Genomic DNA, 21,356 nt, shown 5'->3' with positions numbered 1-21,356 from the left:
AAGACAGGGCTGAGGCTCACACCGTTGTTTATTCTTACTGTGGGAACCCCCTCCCACCCAAACAAGAGAGGGTGTTAGCGAAGGCGGGTCAGGTAGGGGCCTCTCCATTGCCTTCCCCACTGAGTACATGCAGGCCACGTAAGCAGGGTACGCGCTAGGGCAGTATCCTGTAAAAGAACCTGTACAAAGGACAACGCAGGGGATGCCGTTTTAAGTCCCAGGTCTGCAGCCACCCTATGGAGTGGGCTCTGAACTCATTAGACCATTGTCACCGACTCGGTCTGTGACCCGCGGTGGTGACAGGCAGGACGCAGTTGTTCGACGACCAGCCCGCTGAACCATCAGCAGTTCGTGACACGTGTCGTTGTGGCGTCTCCGCCAGGGCCTGGGTGCTTGTTCTTACCGGCGTCGCGGACCAAGCACGGTGCAGCGCGCTTCCACCCCCCGTGACCACAACAGGGTCCCCACACGGTATCCGATTCCTGGTTTCCACAGCCACGGATGTCGGAGAGGGAACCCTGGTGCGGATGGAGACTCGTCTCCTCAACTGTTCTCCTGGGACGCCTGTCTGCTGGCCCCGGCACTCGGTGCACACCGCGGACGGTGACTTTCGGGCGCTGCTTCTGGATCCTGGTGTCATCACAGAATGTGCCTTCTGATAACAGTTGTCGTGTCAGCGGGACCCTCGGCTTCAGCTTCCGCTATTTGCCCGCGCTGTCCCGGAGCCGGGCGGGCAGGGCGGGGCGGTGCGCAGGCGCGTACGACAACACGCGAGTTGGCGCGGGCATGACGTTACGACGCGCGACGCAGAAGCGGAAGCAGGAGGTGCCAGGGAAGGAGAAGCTAGGGAACCTGGAGGCTCGCGGGTAGCGGGCGGTTCTGCACCATGTTCGGCTCCAGCCGGGGCGGCGTGCGCGGGGGGCAGGACCAGTTCAGCTGGGAGGACGTGAAGACCGACAAGCAGAGAGAGAACTACCTGGGTGAGCGTGGGGTCGGGTGCGGGAAGCGGGGGTGTGGGTGCGTAGGGCGCGGGAGCTAAGACTCGGGAATGCGAAGGACGCGCCGACCAGCGGGCCAAAAACTGACTTCTGTCCCCTCAGGTAACTCGTTGATGGCCCCGGTGGGCCGCTGGCAGAAGGGCCGCGACCTCACCTGGTATGCCAAGGGCCGGGCAGACGGCGCGGGGCTGAGCCGGGAGCAGGAGCTGGCGGCGGTGAGGCAGGCAGAGCAGGAGGCGCTTATGGCGGCGCTGTGAGTGCAAAGGGGACGGGGGCCCTCCGGGAGGCGGGGACGCGGCGGGGATGACGGGAGCGGGGCCGGGGCGAGGCCTGCCACCCTTGACGCTCGTGCGCGGTTCCGCAGAGGCTACAAGAACGTGAAGAAGCAGCCCACCGGTCTGAGCAAGGAGGTGAGGGAGGGGCAGCTCCCTGGGGGTGGGCGTGGAAGAGGGCTGACCCCGCACCGCCGCGAGTGTTTGCCCGCCCTCCCTCCCACAGGATTTTGTGGAAGTCTGCAAGCGGGAAGGAAGCGACCCGGAAGAGAAGGGAGTGGACCGGCTCTTAGGCCTCGGGAGCTCCAGGTGCGGGGCGGGGGTCCTCCTGAGAGGCGGGGTCTCCGAAAACGCCAGGGTGCAGCTTTTAGGGACTCAGCCCTGTCAGCTGCCCAGGTGGAAAGTGGTTACCCGTAATGGAGGCCTGGGGCGGGCGGGGGGGGGGGTGTCTCACTCTGGGGGTTGTCTCACCCCTGTCCCCGCAGTGGCTCCGCAGGCCGAGTGGTATTGTCTAGAGAAGACAAGGAGGCGGCTAAGCTGGGGCTCTCGGTGTTCACGGTAATCGCCCCGAAATGTCTTAGGATCTCATGGCGGGATCTAGGTTTCTCTTTCTATTGAGGCTGGGCAGGCTCCCTTGTCTCCCCTGGGCACCCTTCCAGCTTCTTGACCTGGAAAATAGGGGCTGGTTCTCCCCATCAACACGTCAGGGCACCCTGTACACCCCCCAAGAGTGGCTCTTTTGGCAGCACCACCGCGTGGAGAGCAGTCGCTCAGGAGCCTCCCCCACTCGAAAGAAGCCTCGGCCTGAGGAGAAGGCAGAGTCGGGGTAAGGGCCCAGGGACCAAAACGCAGGGTTCTCTGCAAGCTGGCTGTCTCTCTTGGGTCAGTGACATTCCCAGTTTCAGACCCCTTTTCCTTCTGTGGAGGCCTTTCAAGGTTTTGAGGCCAGGGCAGTCACAGTCCCAGGACTGCCCACTGGTGCCCAGCGAGGTTAGACAGCCTCATAGTGTCACCCACCAGGTGCAGGGGCCACCTGCATGAGCCCTTCCCCACCTCCCAAAACCTCCCCAGGAGCAGTGTGCCGTGCAGTACCCACTCTGGAGGCCCAGTGGTTGTGGGGTGCAGGAGGGCATGCCACCTTGTGGGAGGGTGTTGGAAGGGGCCATGAGAAGGTCCCATCAATTTTCTGCCTGGATGGGAAGGCTACTAGTGCTGTCCACCATGCTAGCCACTGGTCATATGTGATACTGAGGAACTTCACACAGTGACCTGAGATTGAAATAGCCATACTCGGTCAGTAGCTACTATGGTGGCTTGTATGAGCCTGTGGGTCCCAACCCCTGTGAGACTCCCATAGCCCAGCATTTTCTGGCATTCTGTACCCACTTCACAGCCCTGAGAGCCACAAGAAGACCAGGAAAGAGAAGAAGAAGAAGAAGAAGAAACACAAGAAAGAAAAGAGAGAAAAGGAGCACAGGATGGAGTCATCAACCTCTTCAGTGTCCCCAGCTCACACCCGGTAGGTGCAGTAGGTATAGTGGCAGCGGGTCAGGTGGTGGCCAGCCCCTCACACCAAGCATCCTCTGGTCTCCATAGGGCCCACCACTGCAGGCATGACTCTGCCTCTGCCTCTGCCTCACCCTGCTGCAGGAGGCGGCGAGGACACAACAGTGACTAAGGCCCAGCCCACTGGGACTCTGCCCACTTCATCCAGACCCTACCCTCAGTGGAGCTTTTGAGCAAGTCCCCTGCTAGGCCTAGGGAGCTGTAGGGCAGCAAGCTGGCAAGGTATCTGGTTAAGGCTTCACCCCCAGATGGCTCAGACCCACCAGGGAAGGCCACACTTGCCAAGGTCCAGCTGCCCTAGGCCCCAAGAGGCTTAGCTGTGATCAAGTACTGCTACTTGTATTGACTCATTCTTTGTACTTAAGTAAACTTATTTTACCTGGAAAGCATCTCATTAAAGGGAAGGTTGTCATGTGCTCCAATTGAAAGTGATGTGTGAAAATGTGGTTCCAGCAAGACCATCTGAGACCCCATTGGGAAGGAGACTGTTCTGGCGGCCAGCAGGGAGGGCAGAGAGGAACTGGAAGTGCTCGGCATCATATGGGCCCATCCCAAGTGGGCAAGTGCAGGGAGAGAGGCAGACACCGTTATTCCCCAGGGACTTCCTGCCTGCCTCTCATGTTTCCCTATTTGCCTGCTGAGTCTGTTCTGCTCTTCCCACGTGGGATGGAGGTGTGCCATTCACCCCTTTCCACAGAATAAACGAAAATATAAACCCAGGCTGGAACATTATACAATTTCGCTGATTTTTTAAAGAAATGAAACTAAAAATGATTCTTTTTTCAGAGCCCCAGCCCTGGTTCTCAATCTGTTAAGACTTATCTCAGGCCAGGCAGGGCACACAGGACTGGATGCCTCCAGGGGAAAGGACACCAGGACCCTGTGGGGGGGCAGAGGTACCCAGAAGGGCCAGGTCAGAGGGATGGCCTCCAAGAAGCAGGTAGGGGGCCCAAAGCACACAAATGGGCATGGGTGTGTACAACAACAGAGGCTTCCGAAGCAGCAACACGCTGGAGGGAGGGGTTCCCATTTCTCCCCAGGTACTGCCTCCACATGCAGCTCTAGGCCTTGGCGTTTCAGGCACAACCCACTTGAGGGCCCTGCTGGTCCTCAAAGCCTGGCACTGCCAAGACTGGACCAGGACTGGGAGCTGGACTACCAGCAGGGAGAGACCAAGGAGGGCCCCTAAGGGCAGTGGGACCCACAACTGCCACAGTGAGGGCAAAAGGGAGGACTGGCCCAGGGAGGGAAAGGTCAGAGAATGAATGCAGTAGGTCAGGGACTGGCTGTACTACTTAAGCTGTCCCCGCCCACATCCCAGGAGACAGCTGTTGGTCACCCAAGCACTGGAAAACCAAGAAATAGTTAAGAGATTTTATTCTAATAGCTATAATTACAGTGCTTGTTTGTTGAAATGAAAACTGAAAACAAGTATACAAAACAGTTGATTACTAATCGTGTATTGAAAGCAGTAAGAGGTTCCACGACACCAGATAAACCAGTTCTGAGGTTTTCCCCAAGATAAAGTTTACCAGCTCCAGCTTCTTCAGTGTTTATCAAAATACAAAAGAAAAAAGTAGAGGTTGTCGTTTTTGATGGCAAATCTGACCCTTGCAGGCTGAGGGAGTGAAAGCACATGTGGAGGGGAGGGGGCTCCGAGGGGCTGGATTCCAGATGACTGGTCACCCACCCACCCGGCTCCTGCTGGTAAGAACCAGACAACCTGGAGCGAGCGAGCATGTGTGGGGACCATGGGGCTTCCACTCTGGCCAGAGCGGTCCCACCAAAGCACCCACGCTGACCCAAGGGAAGGAAGGCTGGGGTCCCTCCGTGGGGTCTGAGTGGTGGCCGCAGCCTAGCCCAGCCCATCCCCTGGGTGGTGGTGTAAGCACAGGTACAAGCACAAATGCTATGGGACACGGGATGACCCAGCGACAACAGAGCCAATCACAGGGACTGTATGTGACCATGCAGAACGTATCATGGTTGGTTCTGCCCGCTGCACACTTCAGATGGGAGACAGACCATGGGTGGACTAGACTCAGGCCATTACTGCAGAACCTGCACTAGGCACATTTCTCCCTTCTGTATGTTCAAGTGTGTTCTTATCTTGTATTTGTAACTATTTTAAAAAATGCACTGAGTTTGGATTAAAAACCAACCACCAAAATGGATCTCAACACAGATCTAAAGCTCCGAGAAGGAGCATTGGGCTGGTCTGACAGTGACTCCTGGAGGCCCTGGGTGCCTAAAATCCCTTCTCAGTACTAAACAGTGGGTTTGATTCTTTTTTACAATAAAAAAAGCTGAGTAATATTGCATAGGAGTACCAGAAACTGCCTCATTGGAAACAAGAACTATTTACATTAAATAAAAACCCGGTTGCAGGCTGCATCTGCACATGTACAGCATGGTGAAGCACACTGGGACCGACCATGGAGACAGCTTCTGGCACTCACACCACAGGGGCACGTCTGCCACATGAGAAGAAAGCGAGGGCGGAAGAGGGAGTGAGGGGAGAGAGAGGAGCGTGGCTCACTTCTGGTTCCGGAGCTGATTGGACAGCCAGTCCAGTCCCTCATAGAGCCCATCGCCACTGGTGGCACAGGTGGCCTGAATGTACCAGTTCCTGTGGCGCAGAGAGTGCAGGCCCAGCTTGTCCGTGATCTCGGCAGCATTCATGGCATTGGGGAGGTCCTAGTGAGAGGGGTGGGGTGGCACGGCAACCACAGATCAGAAAAAGACTCAAGACTCCTCCCCATCCCACTTGTGACCCCCACAGACCTCTACCCTCTTGGCCACCCATAAACACGTACCTGCTTGTTTGCAAACACGAGCAGGACAGCATCCCTGAGCTCGTCCTCTGCCAACATCCGCATGAGCTCTTCACGGGCCTCGTTTACACGTTCTCGGTCATTGCTGTCAACCACAAAGATGAGACCTGCCGAGGAGCAGGAGTAAGCAGGGGTGCCAAGGAGACCCCACCTCTCCCACAGGCCATGGGCCCCTGCCCTCACCTTGTGTGTTCTGGAAGTAGTGGCGCCACAGAGGCCGGATCTTGTCCTGGCCGCCCACATCCCACACAGTGAAGCTGATGTTCTTGTACTCCACCGTCTCTACATTGAAGCCTGTAGGAGCATGGCCCCATGTGAGCACTGCCCTGAGTGAGCCTGCCCCAGAGCTGCCCCCTCCGCCCCCAGCAGCCTGGCCGCCTCCTCACCTATGGTAGGGATGGTGGTCACGATCTCACCCAGCTTTAATTTGTACAGGATGGTGGTCTTTCCTGCAGCATCCAGGCCTACCATGAGAATGCGCATTTCTTTTTTGCCAAAAAGGCCCTTGAAGAGGTTTGCAAAGATATTCCCCATTCTGTAGACCGGAGGGAGTGACACTGGCCAGAAAAACCTGCAGAGACAAGGGGTCCCCAGGTCTCTTTCTGTGCTGCCCAGAGCCAGCAGCTCAGAGACCATCCACCTACCCATCCGCCACAGACAAACAGAAACGGTTTCTTTCTCCAAAATTCCAATTCCCAAAGCTACAGAAAAAGTTCTGCCCACTGGGCCTCTTGAGTCCCCTCAATTACCCTTAGAAGGGAGAATCTGATAATCTTAGGAACAGGGCTGACAGAAATTTGAGGCAGCAGCTGCCATCATCTCAGGAACTATGCCCAGGCCACATGGCAACTTGCCCTTAAGTTCACTCAACCTGCCTATTGGACAATGACACAGGAAAAGGGGATGTTTACTACCCGATATCCGTGGCTTTCAAACGAATGCCAGATCCTCTCCAATATGAAACAACTTTTAAGGGGCCAGACACAATCGCAACAAGGCCCCACTGTGTCTCCCAAATGCCCCACCAAGCTCCAATGAAACATGGCCCACACTCAAGATGACAAATGTATGGGAAGCTAGAGAGCCCCCTGGCAAGGACCAGAAGCCAACTTGTCTTAATATGCGGAGAGCTCAGCACTCACCTTGCAGGCAGGACATGGGGACCGAAAACACCCATGGACTGAGTCCAAGGCACAGCAAGGGCCCCAGGAGAGAACTATCAGGGGGCTCTTTCCCACCAGCAGAAGTCCCAGAGAGCAGGGGGCTCACGTGGTGCAGTAACACCCATATGCTCATGTGAGAACACACATGCTATGTCCAGGCCACACTCTTGACCCAGATTCCCCTCACTAGGCAGAGCAGAATCACTGGGACATCACAGAGCCAGCTGCAACTCAAGGTCAGAGAGCCAGCAGGAAGGGACAGAAGGTTATGTCTTAGCCGGGGGAGAGTGGGCTCTTAGAGGAGTTGTCTCTGTCTCCGACAGCCCCCAGGGCACAGGAGCTACCCAGGCCTGGCCTGGCTTCTGCAGCCTGCAACACTTTCACCCTTCGACTGTTTTATAAAAAAGGTCACTTTCTCAAATGCTGATGTACCTGCCCCCAGAGGTAACCACAAGATCCCAGTCTTTGGACTTTGGACAGGTACTGCTGGGGTCAGAGGCCAGTAGAGGACACCGTAAAGGCCTAGCATAGGCATTCCCCACTGCATCCCACCTGGGGGGCATGCCCAGACCCCCACTGCCCCATGTCACCCTGATGATGGGCTCAGGTAGAGTCACTATGTCTCTCTGCTATAAGTTTCTTCCACCTGAGCACTGAGTGACATGCACACCCAGCTTATCAAATGTCCACCTTCTGGTTTCAGCACCCTGACATTTCTGGCTGGACTAGTGCCATGACAACTGTCAAATGGTGCTTTTGTGTCAAGTCATTCCTTCCAGCTGTCAGCATTCTGCTTTAAGAAACCACCTTTCTTTCCCCAGGTAGTGATATGGGCGTGAACTCTCACATTCCTATTTCACTCATTGTGTCAGAACCAGCCGCCCCATTTCTCATATGATGCTCTGGTGGCCCTGGACATCCCCAGTGGAGTCCCTTCCAACTGGCTTCAGTGCACTTTGACACTTTTAAAATCTTTTTGGTTTTGAACAATATTACCTATTAAAAAAATTAAAATTTAAAAAGATCTTTACTATAACTTTTCTGCAAACAGCACGTTTCCCTAAATACAGAGAGTGAAAAACTATGGAGCACAGAACAGACTAAATGCATACATATTAATCTCAGTTCACTCCTGAAATCACTACCGATGAAGTGATGCCTAACCTATAAGGAAAAGAGAAAAGGGGGAAGACAAACCCTAGGAGCCAATGCTGTGTGGGCAGAGTCTGACCGTGTGCTCAACTTCAGCCCAGAGCAAAGGGACCTTCCTGAAACAACTCAACCTGGGGCTCTGACTCAGTTTCCAGGCAGAAGAGGGTGTCGGTGTACTGTGCTGGAAAGAGAGGGTCTCAGTACACAACAGGCCTCAAAGCAAGGGCCTAGACAGCCACACTCTATCTTCCTTGAAGAAGCTTCTATAGAAGTGACCAAAACAAACAAGGAATTTGGAAGGAGGCAAGACACAGACTACCTAAAAGGAAAAAAATAATTAAACAAAACCCCTACCCCACACACATCCCCAGTATCAACAAAGCGATGTGCTGTCTGGAAAACAAGAACTGCATGTTAGAACACAATGCAGACCTGACAAAGTGAAAAAATTCACACACGAAAAAAAGCATGGATAAGAAAGGGAAAATTTGAAAGGTCAACACCTACCTTGGGCATGGTGATGACTTTTTAGACACAAAATCAAAGACAGGATTCAGGAAAGAAAATTGGTAAGCTAGACTTCATGGGGGGGGGGGGGAGAGAGAGATATGGATGCAAAAGACACATCAGATAAATGACTGTCTGTCTTCCAAAACATAAAAAGACTAGTTAAAAACCAACAATAAAAAACAGACCACCTGATTAAAAAATGGCCCAAAGACCTTAACAGAGAAGTCACCAAAGAAGTATACAGATGGCAAATGCGCACATGAAAAGATGCTCCCCATCATATGTCCTCAGGGAAATGCAAATTAAAATAATGAGCTATCACTACACACCTACTAGAATGGCCAACACCTATAACACTGACAACACCAAATGTTGGTGAAAAGTGGAGCGAAAGGACCTCTCAGTCACTGCTGGTAGGCATGCAAAATGATGCAGCCACTTTGGAAGACAGTTTGGTAGTTTCTTAAAAAACTAAACAAACTCACAACACATTTCAGCAACTGGGCTCCTTGGTAGTGACCCAAAGGAGCTGAAAACTTACATCCACAGAAAAACCTGCAAACAGATGTTTAGGCTGCTTTATCCATAACTGCCGAAACTTAGGAGCCAACAAGATGTCCTTTGATATGTGAGCAAATAAACTGTGTTACATCCATTTGATGGAATATTATTCAGTACTAAAAAGAAATCAGCCATTGAGCCATGAAAAGACACAGAGGAACCTTAACTGTGTGTTATTAAGTGAAAGAGAAGGCCACACACTGGATGATTCCAACTGCCTGTCATTATGGAAAAGAACTACAGAGAGTAAAAGACCCATGGTTGCCAGGGTTTGAGGGGAGGGATGACTAGGCGGAGTACAGAAGACTTTCAGGATAGTGAGACTACTCTATGTGAGACCACAGGTGGATCCATGTCAGTCATCTGTCCAAACCCATAAAACATACAGCACCAAGAATGACCCTAATGTATGCTATGGACTCTTGATAGTGACATGTCTACAGGTTCATCCTCTGAGATGAATGCACCACTCTGGGAGGAGATGTTGATTGTGGGGGAGGCCGTGTGCGTGGGAAATCTATGTACCTTCCTCTCAATTATGCTGTGAACCTAAAACTGTTCCCCCCCAAAAAATTCTTTTAAGAAATTAAAAAAAAAAATCATCTGGCTAAGACTGACACTGGCCCACTTAAGGCACACTAAATTCTGAAACACCAAGGGTCAACATACCTCAAACTTAAGTGTCCAGAGATCAGAGAGTGGCAATGCTTTTAACCTGTAACCCTACATGAGCCCAAGTATGGATCAGGTATAAGGGCAGAGCAAAGATCGGGTGAGAAATGTCATGCTGCCTCAGGTGAGGGGAGTCCCCAGGGTGATGGGGAAACAAGTGGCAGGGGGCTGCCCACACTGCAGCAGGAAGGTAAGAGTTGAGGTCCAGGAAAGTGAGAACAGGTTAGCTGTGTGGTTTAAACATGGGGCTTGGCAATTCCAAGGGAACTGGAAAAACTAATGACAGATACACAGAAAAAAATCCAAGGGTGAAAATGAAAATGAACAAAAAGTGGTCACTTTAGGACTTCCTCTGGGAAAACATAAAGCAGCAGTCACCACTTGGCTCAGCAGTGAACTCTATCATGATACTGTTACTGTTATTGTTAGGGCCAGAACTTATGGTGTCAAGGACCTACCCTCACCATCCAAAGCAGACATGCTCATTCAGAAATAGAGTACAGCCAAGTGATAAAAGGGTCTGTCCTTAGGAAACGGGATAGAGGACTGCTATTTATGCTCGTTTTATTGTTAAAGTATCATCTTCACAAAAACCGACAAAAGCAGATACCAGAGGTTATCTGTATCCTCCCTAACCCTCTCTTGGGTGAAGGGCACATCTCCAGGTAAACCCTCCCATGTCTAGTGTCAGCCTCTGCATGCATGCAGCCCCTGCCTGTACCCCAAGCCTGTCTGTGAGCCCTGATTACCAACAAGGTCAGTCCCCAAGTCCCCCTTGGTTTTTAAACAGATCACACAAAGCTCTGGAGCCCTAAGGGTCAAAGGAGTCATGTTTGGGGGCAGAGCCAGGATGGAGATGAGCACCAAGTCTCAGATTTAAGAAGTTATGATAAAGAGCACTTGGTCTCTCCCCACTACGAACATCTGTACCAGCCCTGCACCTGGTCCAGGGACCGTGGGTGGCTCCTGGCCTGTCCCCCCAGCACTGTTTACTGCTTTGTCAGAGGTCCAGACCTAACACAACATCTGTGGTAGCAGAAAAATTCAATGCTCGCCACCAGAGCCATGCCATGGCCTCTTGGCACAGGTTCCGACTTGTGGGATGCCCAGCCCATGTGCTATTTCACCTTTTCCTCCACCAGGATCCCTCAACCTCAAGTCAAAACCTGTTTTTCAGGTCCGTCATAATGATCTGTCATATTAGTGAACAGAGAAGACACTTAATTTCTCAGAACCCCTGCCCCACCCACTTGAGTCTGTACCAGTTCCTGACCAATCGATAAGATGCAAGAATAGTCTGTGGGCTGCATTCCCGCATGCAAAGACCTACAGGGCTAACGGCCAGGGCTAACGGTCAAGGCTAACACGATGGGGCCTCCCTGGGGAAAATACCCGTCCCACTCCAATATGATATAAATCCTACGTGACTGCTTTAGCTGAAGAGAAATAAGCGCACCCAAGACCTCTACCTGTGCCCTCTGCATCTCCAACAAGCCTCAGTGGTTTCAGAAGCAGGGAGGCCCTCATCTGCGATCAGAGTTGTGCAGCGTGCCTCTGCAGAAGGAAAGTCTGTCAGGTTTTCGGAAACTGTTAGAGCTGGTTTATGTAACAGAATATAGAGTGAACGCCACGATGATCTGGACAACTAGGATCATGAGGAAAAAGATACCACCATTTTAAGTGAGGCCTGGGAAATAAAGTGTGACCCAGGGAGGCAGAAAGCGACGGCCAGACTCCATTCTGCTGTGCATGTGATGGGGGGATGCTTTGGTCTCCTCTGTAAATGGAGGCTCAAATGGATGAATTCTCTACTTGAATAAAAAGATGGGAGGCATCAGAGTTTTCTTTTTGCCTTTTTAAAAGTCAAGTTTACAAACGAGATATAAGTTACATCTGGTAAAATGTACAGCCCAACAGTTCATCACTTCTTTTAATATATTAAAAAAGTAACAAAGTAAAAATTTCTCCGGAGAACTGATATATACTACCAAACACTTTAAGCTTCATCAAGGAGCAACGCTCTCTAGCAGTCACGTATGTGCTTAGATTATCATCCATCACTCACAAACCCAGTTCATCCCTGCCACACAGGATTTAATTTTATAGGGGGGTGGGGAATCCCCTTCCTTCACAGGTGATATGGTCTTGTTATAATTGTTGCACACTGCTTTGTACATCACCTAGGGATTCCAGCACATCAGCGCTAAATAAAGGCTCAAGCCATGAACAAACACCCTGCCTATCAGCCCAACACTGCATTTCTATAGCTCTGACATCTTTTCTCCAATAGAGTAGTGCATTGTATTTTATCGCTGTTTTACAAAAATTAGTATAAGAGGAGAACTTAATGTACCAATACTAGTGATAAGTAGATAAACCTCACAGTCTAACACAATTGTCACAAAGATATGCACGGACACACTCAGAATACTTAGCCTGGGACACTTGATGGATCTAATTAAGCTGACATAACTGTCTTTTCTTCTCATTCACATATAATTGACATATACATTGTATTAGTTTCAGGTGTATAACACAATGATGTGACGTGCAAATGTTGTGAAATGATCACAATGAGTCTAGTTATCATCATTTCAGTTATATTTTTTTCTTGTGTTAAGAACTTTTAAGACCTACATTAGCAACTTTCAGATGTGCAATACAGTACTGTTCACTATAGCAACCACCCCACACAGTACATCCTAGGAAGTTTGTACTGACCCCCTCCCTCCCCAGGTCTGGAACTTTAAATAAACAGAACACCCATAATACTCCCAAACTGTTTAATTCTGGTCACCAAAAGAAACAAAACTTTCAGGATGTTTCTGTAGGAACCTATCGAGCACCAGGTTGGCCTCTCTGCAGGACTCCTGCTCCCCCACCCACGGCCCCACCACCACTAGAAGGCCTGCATCCTAATGCTGGAGGGCTGGTCTCCAACATATCCTAGTTTTGCGCAGCACCTCCCACACCTGAAGGAGGGCACTACCTGTAAGGTCCAACTCTCAGGAGGAGCAACCATTGAAACTTAATTTAGATTACTCTTTGCAGGTTAAGATTCAAGGTAAAATCTTTAAAATGACAGCTAGTAATGAGTTTCATTCATGAATGTGGCTCTTGTTCTACAGTAATATGAACACCCAAGAACCACTGTCACTAACTGAACAGATATACACCAACCACAAGGCCCACATTTGGGAACAGCTTAACAGCAATTAATCCTACTCATCACTAACTACCAAAAAAAAAAAAAAAAAAAAAAAAGGCCTTTAAACGATGAATGTGTTTATATTTTGTAGTTCCCCCTCATTTAAAGTTTTACTTACTATTTTTCAACATAACTGACCTCAAAGCAAATCACCAAGCATTACTTATGTTCTTCTGAAATCCAGAGGGGGCAAATACTCAGGTGGGCTAACAATATGAAAACAATATCCACGTGGGACACTGAACCCAAATGAAACCAGGATGGAAACCCAAAGTTGAGGCCTTGCTCAGAACTGCACCAGGAATACCTCTCGCAGCTCTGTCCTCGAGGCAGACAATGGCTGCTCCTGTCTTCCTCTCCCTGATTTGTCCCTGGGAGGAGGTCTTCCAGAATAAATCTACATTCCTGGCCCCCTGCAGCCATGCAGGCCCATCTGAGTATTCTGGTCTGTGAGATGAGGCAAGTGATGGACTAGTTTCCAGGTCCTGCAGGCCTGGTGGTGGCCGCCTGCATACTGGACCCTATTGAGCACCTTGAGCCTGGCAGTAAGGATGTAGATAACCCTGTCTGATACCAAATGTAGTTAAGACTGAAGGATTTGTTACCAGAAAAAAAATTAAAGAGCAAAAATACAATTTTGCATCAACCCACAACATAAACTGGAGAAAGCTAATTTATGACTAAAATGCAAAGCAGGATTTGAAAAACTATGGACAACTTTAAGGCACCCACCAGCCACCCTGAAAAGTGTCCTACCACCTCACTAATTTTGCAGATTATTAGTAGTTCTTTGGAAGTTTCAGAATTGTCTTTCAATCCAATCCCATGGGAACCAGAGGACCAACAGGTGAGTTCGGCTTGGAGAGCCTCAGCAAGTTGCTTAGGTGTGTCCTGACCCCAGTGCCCTCACCACACCCTGATTCTCTATGCTGTGCCCACTGAGCCCTTTGCTTAACCTCTGAAGCCAAGCTCTGAGACTACCAACTTCCACAGGAAATGGTCCTTTTCTCTCTATTCTTCTCAGTGTACCCTCAACCTCCACACATGACAGGAATAAGAGTCATAGTACTCAGCAAAGGAGGAGCTATGCCAGGAGAATTACACTGGGCACTGAGGCCAATGATACGCAGTGAACCCAGCTGACCAAGGGCAAAATTGGAGGGCCGCAGCAAGTGTCTACCTTCCACCCACCGTATTGGTAAGCTAGGTCTTAGAGGCCCCTGGGCCAAGCAACATCAAAGTGATACTGGGGCCCTCTTAATGCAGACACACACACATTCAGATGGCAGGCCCCTACACTCCTGACTGAAAAGGCTGGCACACCTATCACAAAACAGTCCTCGGTTTCAGTTCCAGTACTGAGAAGACAAAAAAAGAAAATTCAGGATTCTGATTTCTGTTGTGAAGTAAATCGCATTCCATTTCTTGATGTTATCCCACTTATCATGTGGTCACCACAAACACGCTGCAGCCTCTGCAGTCTCTTTTCTCGTGACTTCTCCAAGGGGCCACTCATGCCATCACGTAGACACAGGCCCTCCCCAGCACTGGGGTGTGGCTCGCTTCACAATCTTGAAGAGAAAGGGAACTGCAACTTCAGAGCCCCTCCAAGTGCTCAGAGTAAAAGGCAGACCTAAGGCTTTCTCACATGGGGGCTTTGGTGAGAGATGAAGCCAATCTCCAAAATTTGATTTTTGCCTTCAGGAAACATTCATTTTGAAAACAAAATTTTAAAAACTACAACCCCCTTTATCTGAGAGCCGGCCTCTGGAGGACACAGAAGTGGAAGTGCAGCATGGGCTGAAGCCTCTGTTGGATCCCCCCACCTTTGAGACAAGCCCTCCCATCACCTGACCTGCCCCCACCTCCTGTGACCTTTGCAACACTCAGAGGCTCAGGACGCACTCTGCCTCGCCTTACCTTGCCTGAGAGGCCACAGCAACCTGTCAACAGGCCTCTTCCAACTTCTGGTCACACTTTAGACAGGGAAGCCCTGGTGGCAGGGTTATTTCACACACCTGCTCACACTATGCTCTGCTTAAAACCTCCCAACGGTTCCACGCTCTGCATCTTGCATTTTCACACCCCAACACAGCCCCCTCTCAGCCATTCACTCGCAGGGGAGTACCACTCCTACATATAACCTCCATTTTTCTATTCCCCGCTGGACATTCTCTCTTACCCCTGGACCCCAATCCCATTATCCCTTAGATACCCAGATTTCCCACCAAAATCTAACCCTCCAACATAAAGGGCCTGTCTTTCTCCACATTAACCCTGAAAAACTTCTTCCCAGCTCCTTAGACCCCAAACCGGAGACACCCACAATCCCTGTGCAAATCTGTCTGCTTTACCAGCAAGTCCCGCCTCTCTCCCCTTGAATGGTGCATCCCTACCATCACCCACCTCTACCACAGAGTAGCCATCTCATTTCCCCTCTAGAACCTCAATAGCCTGTTGGATAAAATCATATGACTGAACACCACACGCTAAGTCAGGGTCTGTACACAGGTCAGAACCGGCACCCCATTGGTATTTCATAGTGCTATTTCGCAAAGAAGCTAGCATACAACACAACCAACAAATGCACCGACTGCAAACCACTCATTACATTTCCTAACTGCAACGTAACAGGGAAATGAAGGACAGTGACTTAGAATAAAATGCGTGCTTCAATGTCGGGAACTACCATGCCACCAGCTCAAGGAGGCTTTCAGATAACCAGCTCAGAGCCTGCTGCGATGCACATTACTGGGGCTGGCACCTCAGACACTTGGGGCCTGGTGTGCCCATGGAGCAAAAAGACAAAGCAATTCATGGTAAGGTTTTGCAAAGAAAAAATTCCCCACCCCCCAATGATTTACAAGGAAGCTGTTTTTCTGGAAAATTCAGCAAGTCTATTAAAACCATGCTGAAAAAAAAAGAAAAAAAAAGAAAAAAAAGAAAAAAAAAGTGTTGCCTCTGTACATAAACCAGAATTAACATTAAGACATGAAATTCACACAGAATGCATTCTTGCAGGTCACACAAATTCCCCAAATACTCTTCTGGTGAGCCAGCCTCCCTAAGGCCCATTGGCACACACCAGCAGGTTTCTCTCTTCTTCTTCACTCACTCTGCTACTGGCAGATTTCCAAAAACACCCCAGGGCCTCTGCACTCACTGCTCCCCTGCATGGGAGAAGCTTCCTGTTTCTCCCACAGACCCACAGGAACCCTGCTCCCCCACACCTCTTATTCCCAGCTCATGCCCCATTCTCCTCACAGGCCACAGGCACTTAACATCTGCCCCTTTCCTGTGTTCTGTTAGCCTGCCTTCTCTCTCTGCTCAGTGCCAGGGCCCTGCATCCTGACCCAGCTCCTCACCCTGCTAATGAGGCCTCCTGTGCCCAGAACTCACCTTCTTCCCTGCCTCCACCACCCATCTCCCACCACTGGGTACCTCCCTGGGTGACACCCAAAGGAGTCACCATCAAAGAGAGGAGAAAATAAGTGTAAAAGAGCATTCGCCAAGGTCCTTAGGGATTAAAAGTCAAATACATGAATCATACCTGTCTGCAAATATGCTTTTCTTAAAAATTAGTTTGTCAAGAAAACACTATCAAGTCAACAATGAATTTCATGCTGGTTTAAAATTATTATGTGAGTGGTGCAGTCTGAACATTCCTTTGACATTCCAGTGAGACCAAAGTTGTGGAGACAGTGTGACTGACTACTCAGGGCAAAGGTGAGCATCCCAGCAATGTCCAGTAGTACATGGGTGAGGTATGTGCACAATCTGCTTCCTATACTTGCCCTCAGGTGACTTAGAATACATTTTCACTGATCTCCCCAGGAATTGGCAAGATTCTACAACACTTTGATGGAAGAAAAATGCCAAAAGCTATAATTATTTTGAGCAAAGACTCACCACCAAAAGTGACCAAAAATGTAGCATTTTAAATATAAATGAAGGAATCCAATGTTACTTAGAAACTGCATGCTCACCTACAGAAGAGAGGAAATGTCACAGGAAAACACTGTTAACAGCAATTTTAAAAAGACTTCCCTTGTTCTAAATCCTATGATCAAAATGCTGGAATATCTAACTTTGCTTTCATTCCTACTCTTCTTGACCATTTGTATCTCAGCACAACTGATGGGATATTTAAAAAAACTTCATGTTAAAAAAAAATTTCAGAATCTTGAGAGTTACAACTACTAAGCTTCCTGTTTAGCTCCCAAACACAGAAATACAAAAATTATCTGACATATAATACAACCTGAAAGACTTTAATTATTTTACATGACTGGCTAGCATCCTTTTGAGGAACAAAGCTTAAATTCTGATTAAACATTAATTAATGTTTCCAAAATGTACTATGCATTTTAACTTCTGAAAATGTGTATGGATCATACCTGGGCCTCCCATTAATTTATGCCTTATACTAACAATCATCCCTGTGGCCTCAGAAGGTGTGTAAAAACATTTGCCTCCTAAACAAAATCACTCCCAATTGCTACGTGTAAAATCTGCCTTTTTTTTGTTTCTTCTCTTTCTATGACAGGTTGCCAAGCTCTTGTTGCCACTGTGCACAAAAAACAAACAAACAAACAGGAAACAAGGGTCTGTTAGGGACAAGGTTGTCAGGTTTCTGCATCAGACTCACCCACCATTCCTTCCAACTCATGTAAGGAAGCTGGGGTGACAGGACCCTGGGAGAGGGCCAAGAGACTTTCCTAGATTAAAGAGCTTTGATATTTTTGTCTTAAATTTTGCCACTTTTTCCCCCAGCTAATCAGACCATCTGAGAATTCTGAACTATCCTCCAGAATATGATAACAGCTATGGTTATGGCAGATGTAGTGCAAATATATTTAAATTTTCTAACAGAAAAGGATAGAACCCCAGGATGAAAGAATACAGCCGTGTAATATGTGTGACCTGGAGTCCTCCCACCCCCACACACTCACACATCCCCAAGCTGTCCTTTACTTGCCAGTAGGAAGGTTACACCCAACTCACTGGTAGGTCAAAATTGTTTCCAAAAGACCACTTCAGATGGTGCTGGGAGGACATCTCTAACACCATCCACACCATCAAGGTACAGAGTGCAAGAGGTAAGTTACCTAATTTTAAGATCCCAAATGAAGGGAGTTTTTCATGTTTCCCAACCGCCTCTGACAGATGTGCATTTATTTCATTTCCATTCACCTAATTCTACAAAGGTTGGAAGATCAAAGGGGAGAATATTGATGTGACAACATGCACAGCACAGAGATGATTGTGAATGGTATGGCAAGCCCAGAATAGAGGAGGCACTGGCTCAGTAAATGATCACAACCCTTAGGAGGCTGCGGAAATGCTCGTTAAGCCTAAACTGTGGTCAAGAGCAGATTTAAATCCACATGTCCAGGCAATATTCAATTTGGAGAATCTGAAGAATATTGACTCAGCTCTCACGAATCAAGTTAACATACTACTGACGAACTTGCACATGGTTTTCCCCTTGGTTAGGTTTATTCCTGTGCCATTTGATTCTGGATATCACCCCAGAAGCCGATGATCCACACAGAATTCCACTGAAGTCTACAGATAAATCAAAATGTACCTTCCTGTAGTTTCAAGCCTGCCTGGTCTTTAGCAGAGGCAGCTTAGCAAGTCTGAATGTCCGCTTCATATTGTGCAAGAGGCAACGCATAGAACTAGACCACATGATTTAAAAAACCAGAACTGTGAGGAGCACAGAACCAGTTTTTGCTTTATAACTTTCTGTGATGAACAGACAGCATGTGAGTCAGCTATGATCCAAACCAACTATTTTAGTCTTTTTGAAGTAGCAATCCCGAGTACTTGTACCTGAAGACAGCCCTTACAGGAAACAGCATGTTTCTCATGCCCAAGTGATATGGATTTACTTTTAACAGGACATTTCTGAAGACAGTTGACATCTGTGAGAAGGCACAGCTACGTTAAGCCAATGAGAGAGGAAACCTTGTGGGAAAGAAACAGCACACTCTAACAAAGTGGCTAGATTTGTGATGAACATATATACACTTATTCCTCTTAATTTTGAGCCCAGCTAGCTAGTTAACACCATGCATTCAAGTTCTTACAGTTTTGGCTACTCATGGAGGGTGCTCAAAACTCTAAATGAGGACACCACACTCACAGCCCCATGTGTTAGATACTGCGAATTGCCAAGGTAGAGGGCCACAATGCATCCTAGCTTCTCACACGCCTTGGGACAGACACAGCTGGAAACGCAGGACCCATCATGCAAACAGCCGGCAGAAAAAAAGTGCTGACCACCAGTTCTGAACTAGAACTAGAGCTGACCACTGGAACACCAGTAGTGGCACTAACTACACAGCTCTCAAAAGTGACTTCCTAGACCACCCCAAAGCATTTTGAATTCTTTCTTCTCAATCCAGTGACTTGTGCAATTCCGCTCAATTAATTTAAAACAGCAACTTGGTGTTCTGAGGAAATGAGAGTGCCACCTAGCTCAGAAGTGCTGGCTGAGCTTACTAGCTAATAAGTAACTGGCAAACTACAATTTTACACGCCGTAACCATTTCGATTGTGCAACAAAAAAGTGTTAAGAGCGCTCTCCTAAAAAGGCAGCCTCGACCACGGGCCAGTCGTCCCATAGATAAAGATTCACCAGCTCGTAAGAGTGTTTTCATCTCTGCCAATGGCGCCCAGGAAGCAGCAAGCTTTGACAAAGGGGCCCGGCACAGGCGGTCCCATTCGGACTCTAGGCCCTGGCCCCACAGGACGGCTCAGGCACCCGGGCCCCACCCCGTCCGTCCTGTCCTCGCAGCAAACAGGAACTAGGCTCAAACCCTGGCCATTGCGTGACCTTGGCAGCGTCCTGGGCCACGGACCTCAGTTCCTGATCCTTGAGACCCTGAGGGGTGAGGCTCAGTAGCAAGCGGGGCTTCCTCGGGATCCCGCGGCCCAGCCGGACTTCCGGTCACCCGCCCTGGAAGCTCAGGGGGGCGCAGACCCGTGGCGGGGGCTCGAGGAACAGTAGGAAGTGACCCCAGCTCCAGCGTGGTCTCAACTCGGCCCCGGCCTCAACCTCAACATGACCCTTAGCGGGCGACTAACCCCGGCCCCGACCTCCGCCCCCACCTGGCCTCGACTCACGGTCCAGTCCTCCGCGCCCGCCTCGCCTCGGTCCCCTGGTTGGCCTCGAACCCCGACTCAGCCTCGCCTCAGCCCTCACCGTTCCGGGTTAGTCTCGGTCCCCACATCGGATTCGCTTCAGACTCGGTCCCCAGCCTCCCCTCGCTTCAGCCTCGGCCTCACCATGGCTCCCGGCTCGGCCTCGCCTCCGCCCCAGCCTCACCCCGGCCCTTACCACGGCGCTCGGCCTCACTTAGACCCTCTCTGCCTAGCCGCCCTCGCCGCAGTAGGCAGAGAGTCCTGCAGCCCAGGCCTGCCCCCAGCCCCTGCGCCCACCTCACCCTCGGCGGCCGCGGCGTTAATGCTGCTCCGAGCCAGGCGTTGGTTTCGCTCCCACAAGATGGCGGTTCTGACGGCGGCCACGTCAGTGCCTGCTGCCGCAGGGTACGCTGGGGAGTGGGGATGGCCACCCGCGCCCCGCCCACTCGCCGCTGCGGCGCGCACGCGCAGACTCCGGGCGGAGGGCGGGCGGGAGTGCTGCACGGAGAGGACGCCCCGCCCACCGCCGCGCGTGCGCGCCCTCACCTCTGCGCATGCGCGTCATCACCTTTTCCGCCTCCCCGGCCTGGAGGGACGAAGTCTTTGCGTCTGCGCCTTGCGTAGCTGTGGGCGCTGCATATGGAAATCGCAACCCAATTAGGGGATGCGGAGGGTGAAGCTCGAGTAGGTCCTGCTGTTCCGGAGCCGCGACGCTGAGATGCCAGACACCTTCCTCGGCCAGTGATTCCCCGCGGTCAGTCAGGCCAGCCCCCTGGTATTGTGGAAACTGTTGCCACCAGGAGGCGACCACCGCGGAAAGGGGATTCCCTGGGGCCCCCGTTCCCTGAAGATACCGCTGCGACCCATGCAGTCCAGTGCGCACAGGACAGCCTACGCGAGGGATCGGCCACCAGATCAAATAAAGAAACCGTACAGTAGCAAATGCCAAGCAAAAAGACCCCTCCTCCGAGAAACCTCTCTGGGTTGATCTGAAGGGAGGCAAAGACCATCGCGACTTTTCACGTTCTCCAGGCTTGGGCCCTGGCTCTGGCCCCCACTTGAGATCTTATTCTGGCCTCTCGCCGACCTTGGACCCCTCCTTCTGCTACCTGAGCTCCCTTTCTCCCACCCTTGTGTTGCTGCGAGGGGTCCCCAATCAAGGGGTTGAGGTTGCCGGGGGCTTCAGCCCCGTGCCCTGCGTGTTGAAGAGGGTGCAAAGCAGATCCCAGCCGTCCAGGGACCTGCCTGACAGAGGAAGACCTGAGGTG

General features: G+C 50.4%; 2 protein-coding genes across 4 annotated transcripts; one reads left to right on the top strand and one right to left on the bottom strand.

The window, feature by feature from the left end:
• Window positions 1–799: 799 nt before the first annotated feature.
• Window positions 800–3,568, top strand: CUNH1orf35 (chromosome unknown C1orf35 homolog). 2 transcript variants are annotated; one of them, XM_016142316.2, is made up of 8 exons: window positions 800–980; window positions 1,101–1,251; window positions 1,363–1,408; window positions 1,497–1,579; window positions 1,756–1,828; window positions 2,017–2,096; window positions 2,664–2,789; window positions 3,290–3,568. In XM_016142316.2, exons 1-8 carry the CDS (start codon window positions 887–889, stop codon window positions 3,300–3,302), a joined length of 666 nt encoding a protein of 221 aa, XP_015997802.1. In that variant the 5' UTR covers window positions 800–886; the 3' UTR covers window positions 3,303–3,568. The 2 variants fall into 2 exon arrangements, with proteins under 2 accessions (XP_015997802.1, XP_015997794.2); XM_016142308.2 differs by having other exon boundaries at window positions 2,867–3,568.
• A 628-nt stretch (window positions 3,569–4,196) lies between these two features.
• ARF1 (ADP ribosylation factor 1) lies at window positions 4,197–20,527 on the bottom strand. Of its 2 annotated transcripts, none has more exons than XM_016142361.2 (5): window positions 20,391–20,527; window positions 6,057–6,241; window positions 5,854–5,964; window positions 5,653–5,777; window positions 4,197–5,533 (listed from the first exon to the last, which is right to left on the bottom strand). In XM_016142361.2, the coding sequence occupies exons 2-5, from the start codon at window positions 6,202–6,204 to the stop codon at window positions 5,372–5,374; spliced, it is 546 nt and encodes a 181-aa protein (XP_015997847.1). In that variant the 5' UTR covers window positions 6,205–6,241; window positions 20,391–20,527; the 3' UTR covers window positions 4,197–5,371. The 2 variants fall into 2 exon arrangements, with proteins under 2 accessions (XP_015997847.1, XP_015997857.1); XM_016142371.2 differs by having other exon boundaries at window positions 20,386–20,507.
• Between the last annotated feature and the right edge of the window lie 829 nt (window positions 20,528–21,356).

Source organism: Rousettus aegyptiacus, unplaced genomic scaffold (genome assembly GCF_014176215.1).
Source record: "Rousettus aegyptiacus isolate mRouAeg1 unplaced genomic scaffold, mRouAeg1.p scaffold_m13_p_7, whole genome shotgun sequence".
Taxonomy (NCBI): Eukaryota; Metazoa; Chordata; class Mammalia; order Chiroptera; family Pteropodidae; genus Rousettus; species Rousettus aegyptiacus.
Note: the sequence above shows the minus strand (reverse complement) of the source record. Positions and strands in the feature narration are given on the sequence as shown.

Coding starts and splice junctions, on each gene's coding strand:
- CUNH1orf35 (XM_016142308.2), top strand. CDS start 887: ATGTTCGGCTCCAGCCGGGGCGGCGTGCGCGGGGGGCAGGACCAGTTC. Junction 1,580..1,755: donor TTAGGCCTCGGGAGCTCCAG/GTGCGGGGCGGG, acceptor CTGTCCCCGCAG/TGGCTCCGCAGGCCGAGTGG. Junction 2,790..2,866: donor GTGTCCCCAGCTCACACCCG/GTAGGTGCAGTA, acceptor TGGTCTCCATAG/GGCCCACCACTGCAGGCATG.
- ARF1 (XM_016142361.2), bottom strand. CDS start 6,204: ATGGGGAATATCTTTGCAAACCTCTTCAAGGGCCTTTTTGGCAAAAAA. Junction 5,778..5,853: donor CTACTTCCAGAACACACAAG/GTGAGGGCAGGG, acceptor GCTCCTCGGCAG/GTCTCATCTTTGTGGTTGAC. Junction 5,534..5,652: donor TCGTGTTTGCAAACAAGCAG/GTACGTGTTTAT, acceptor CCCTCTCACTAG/GACCTCCCCAATGCCATGAA.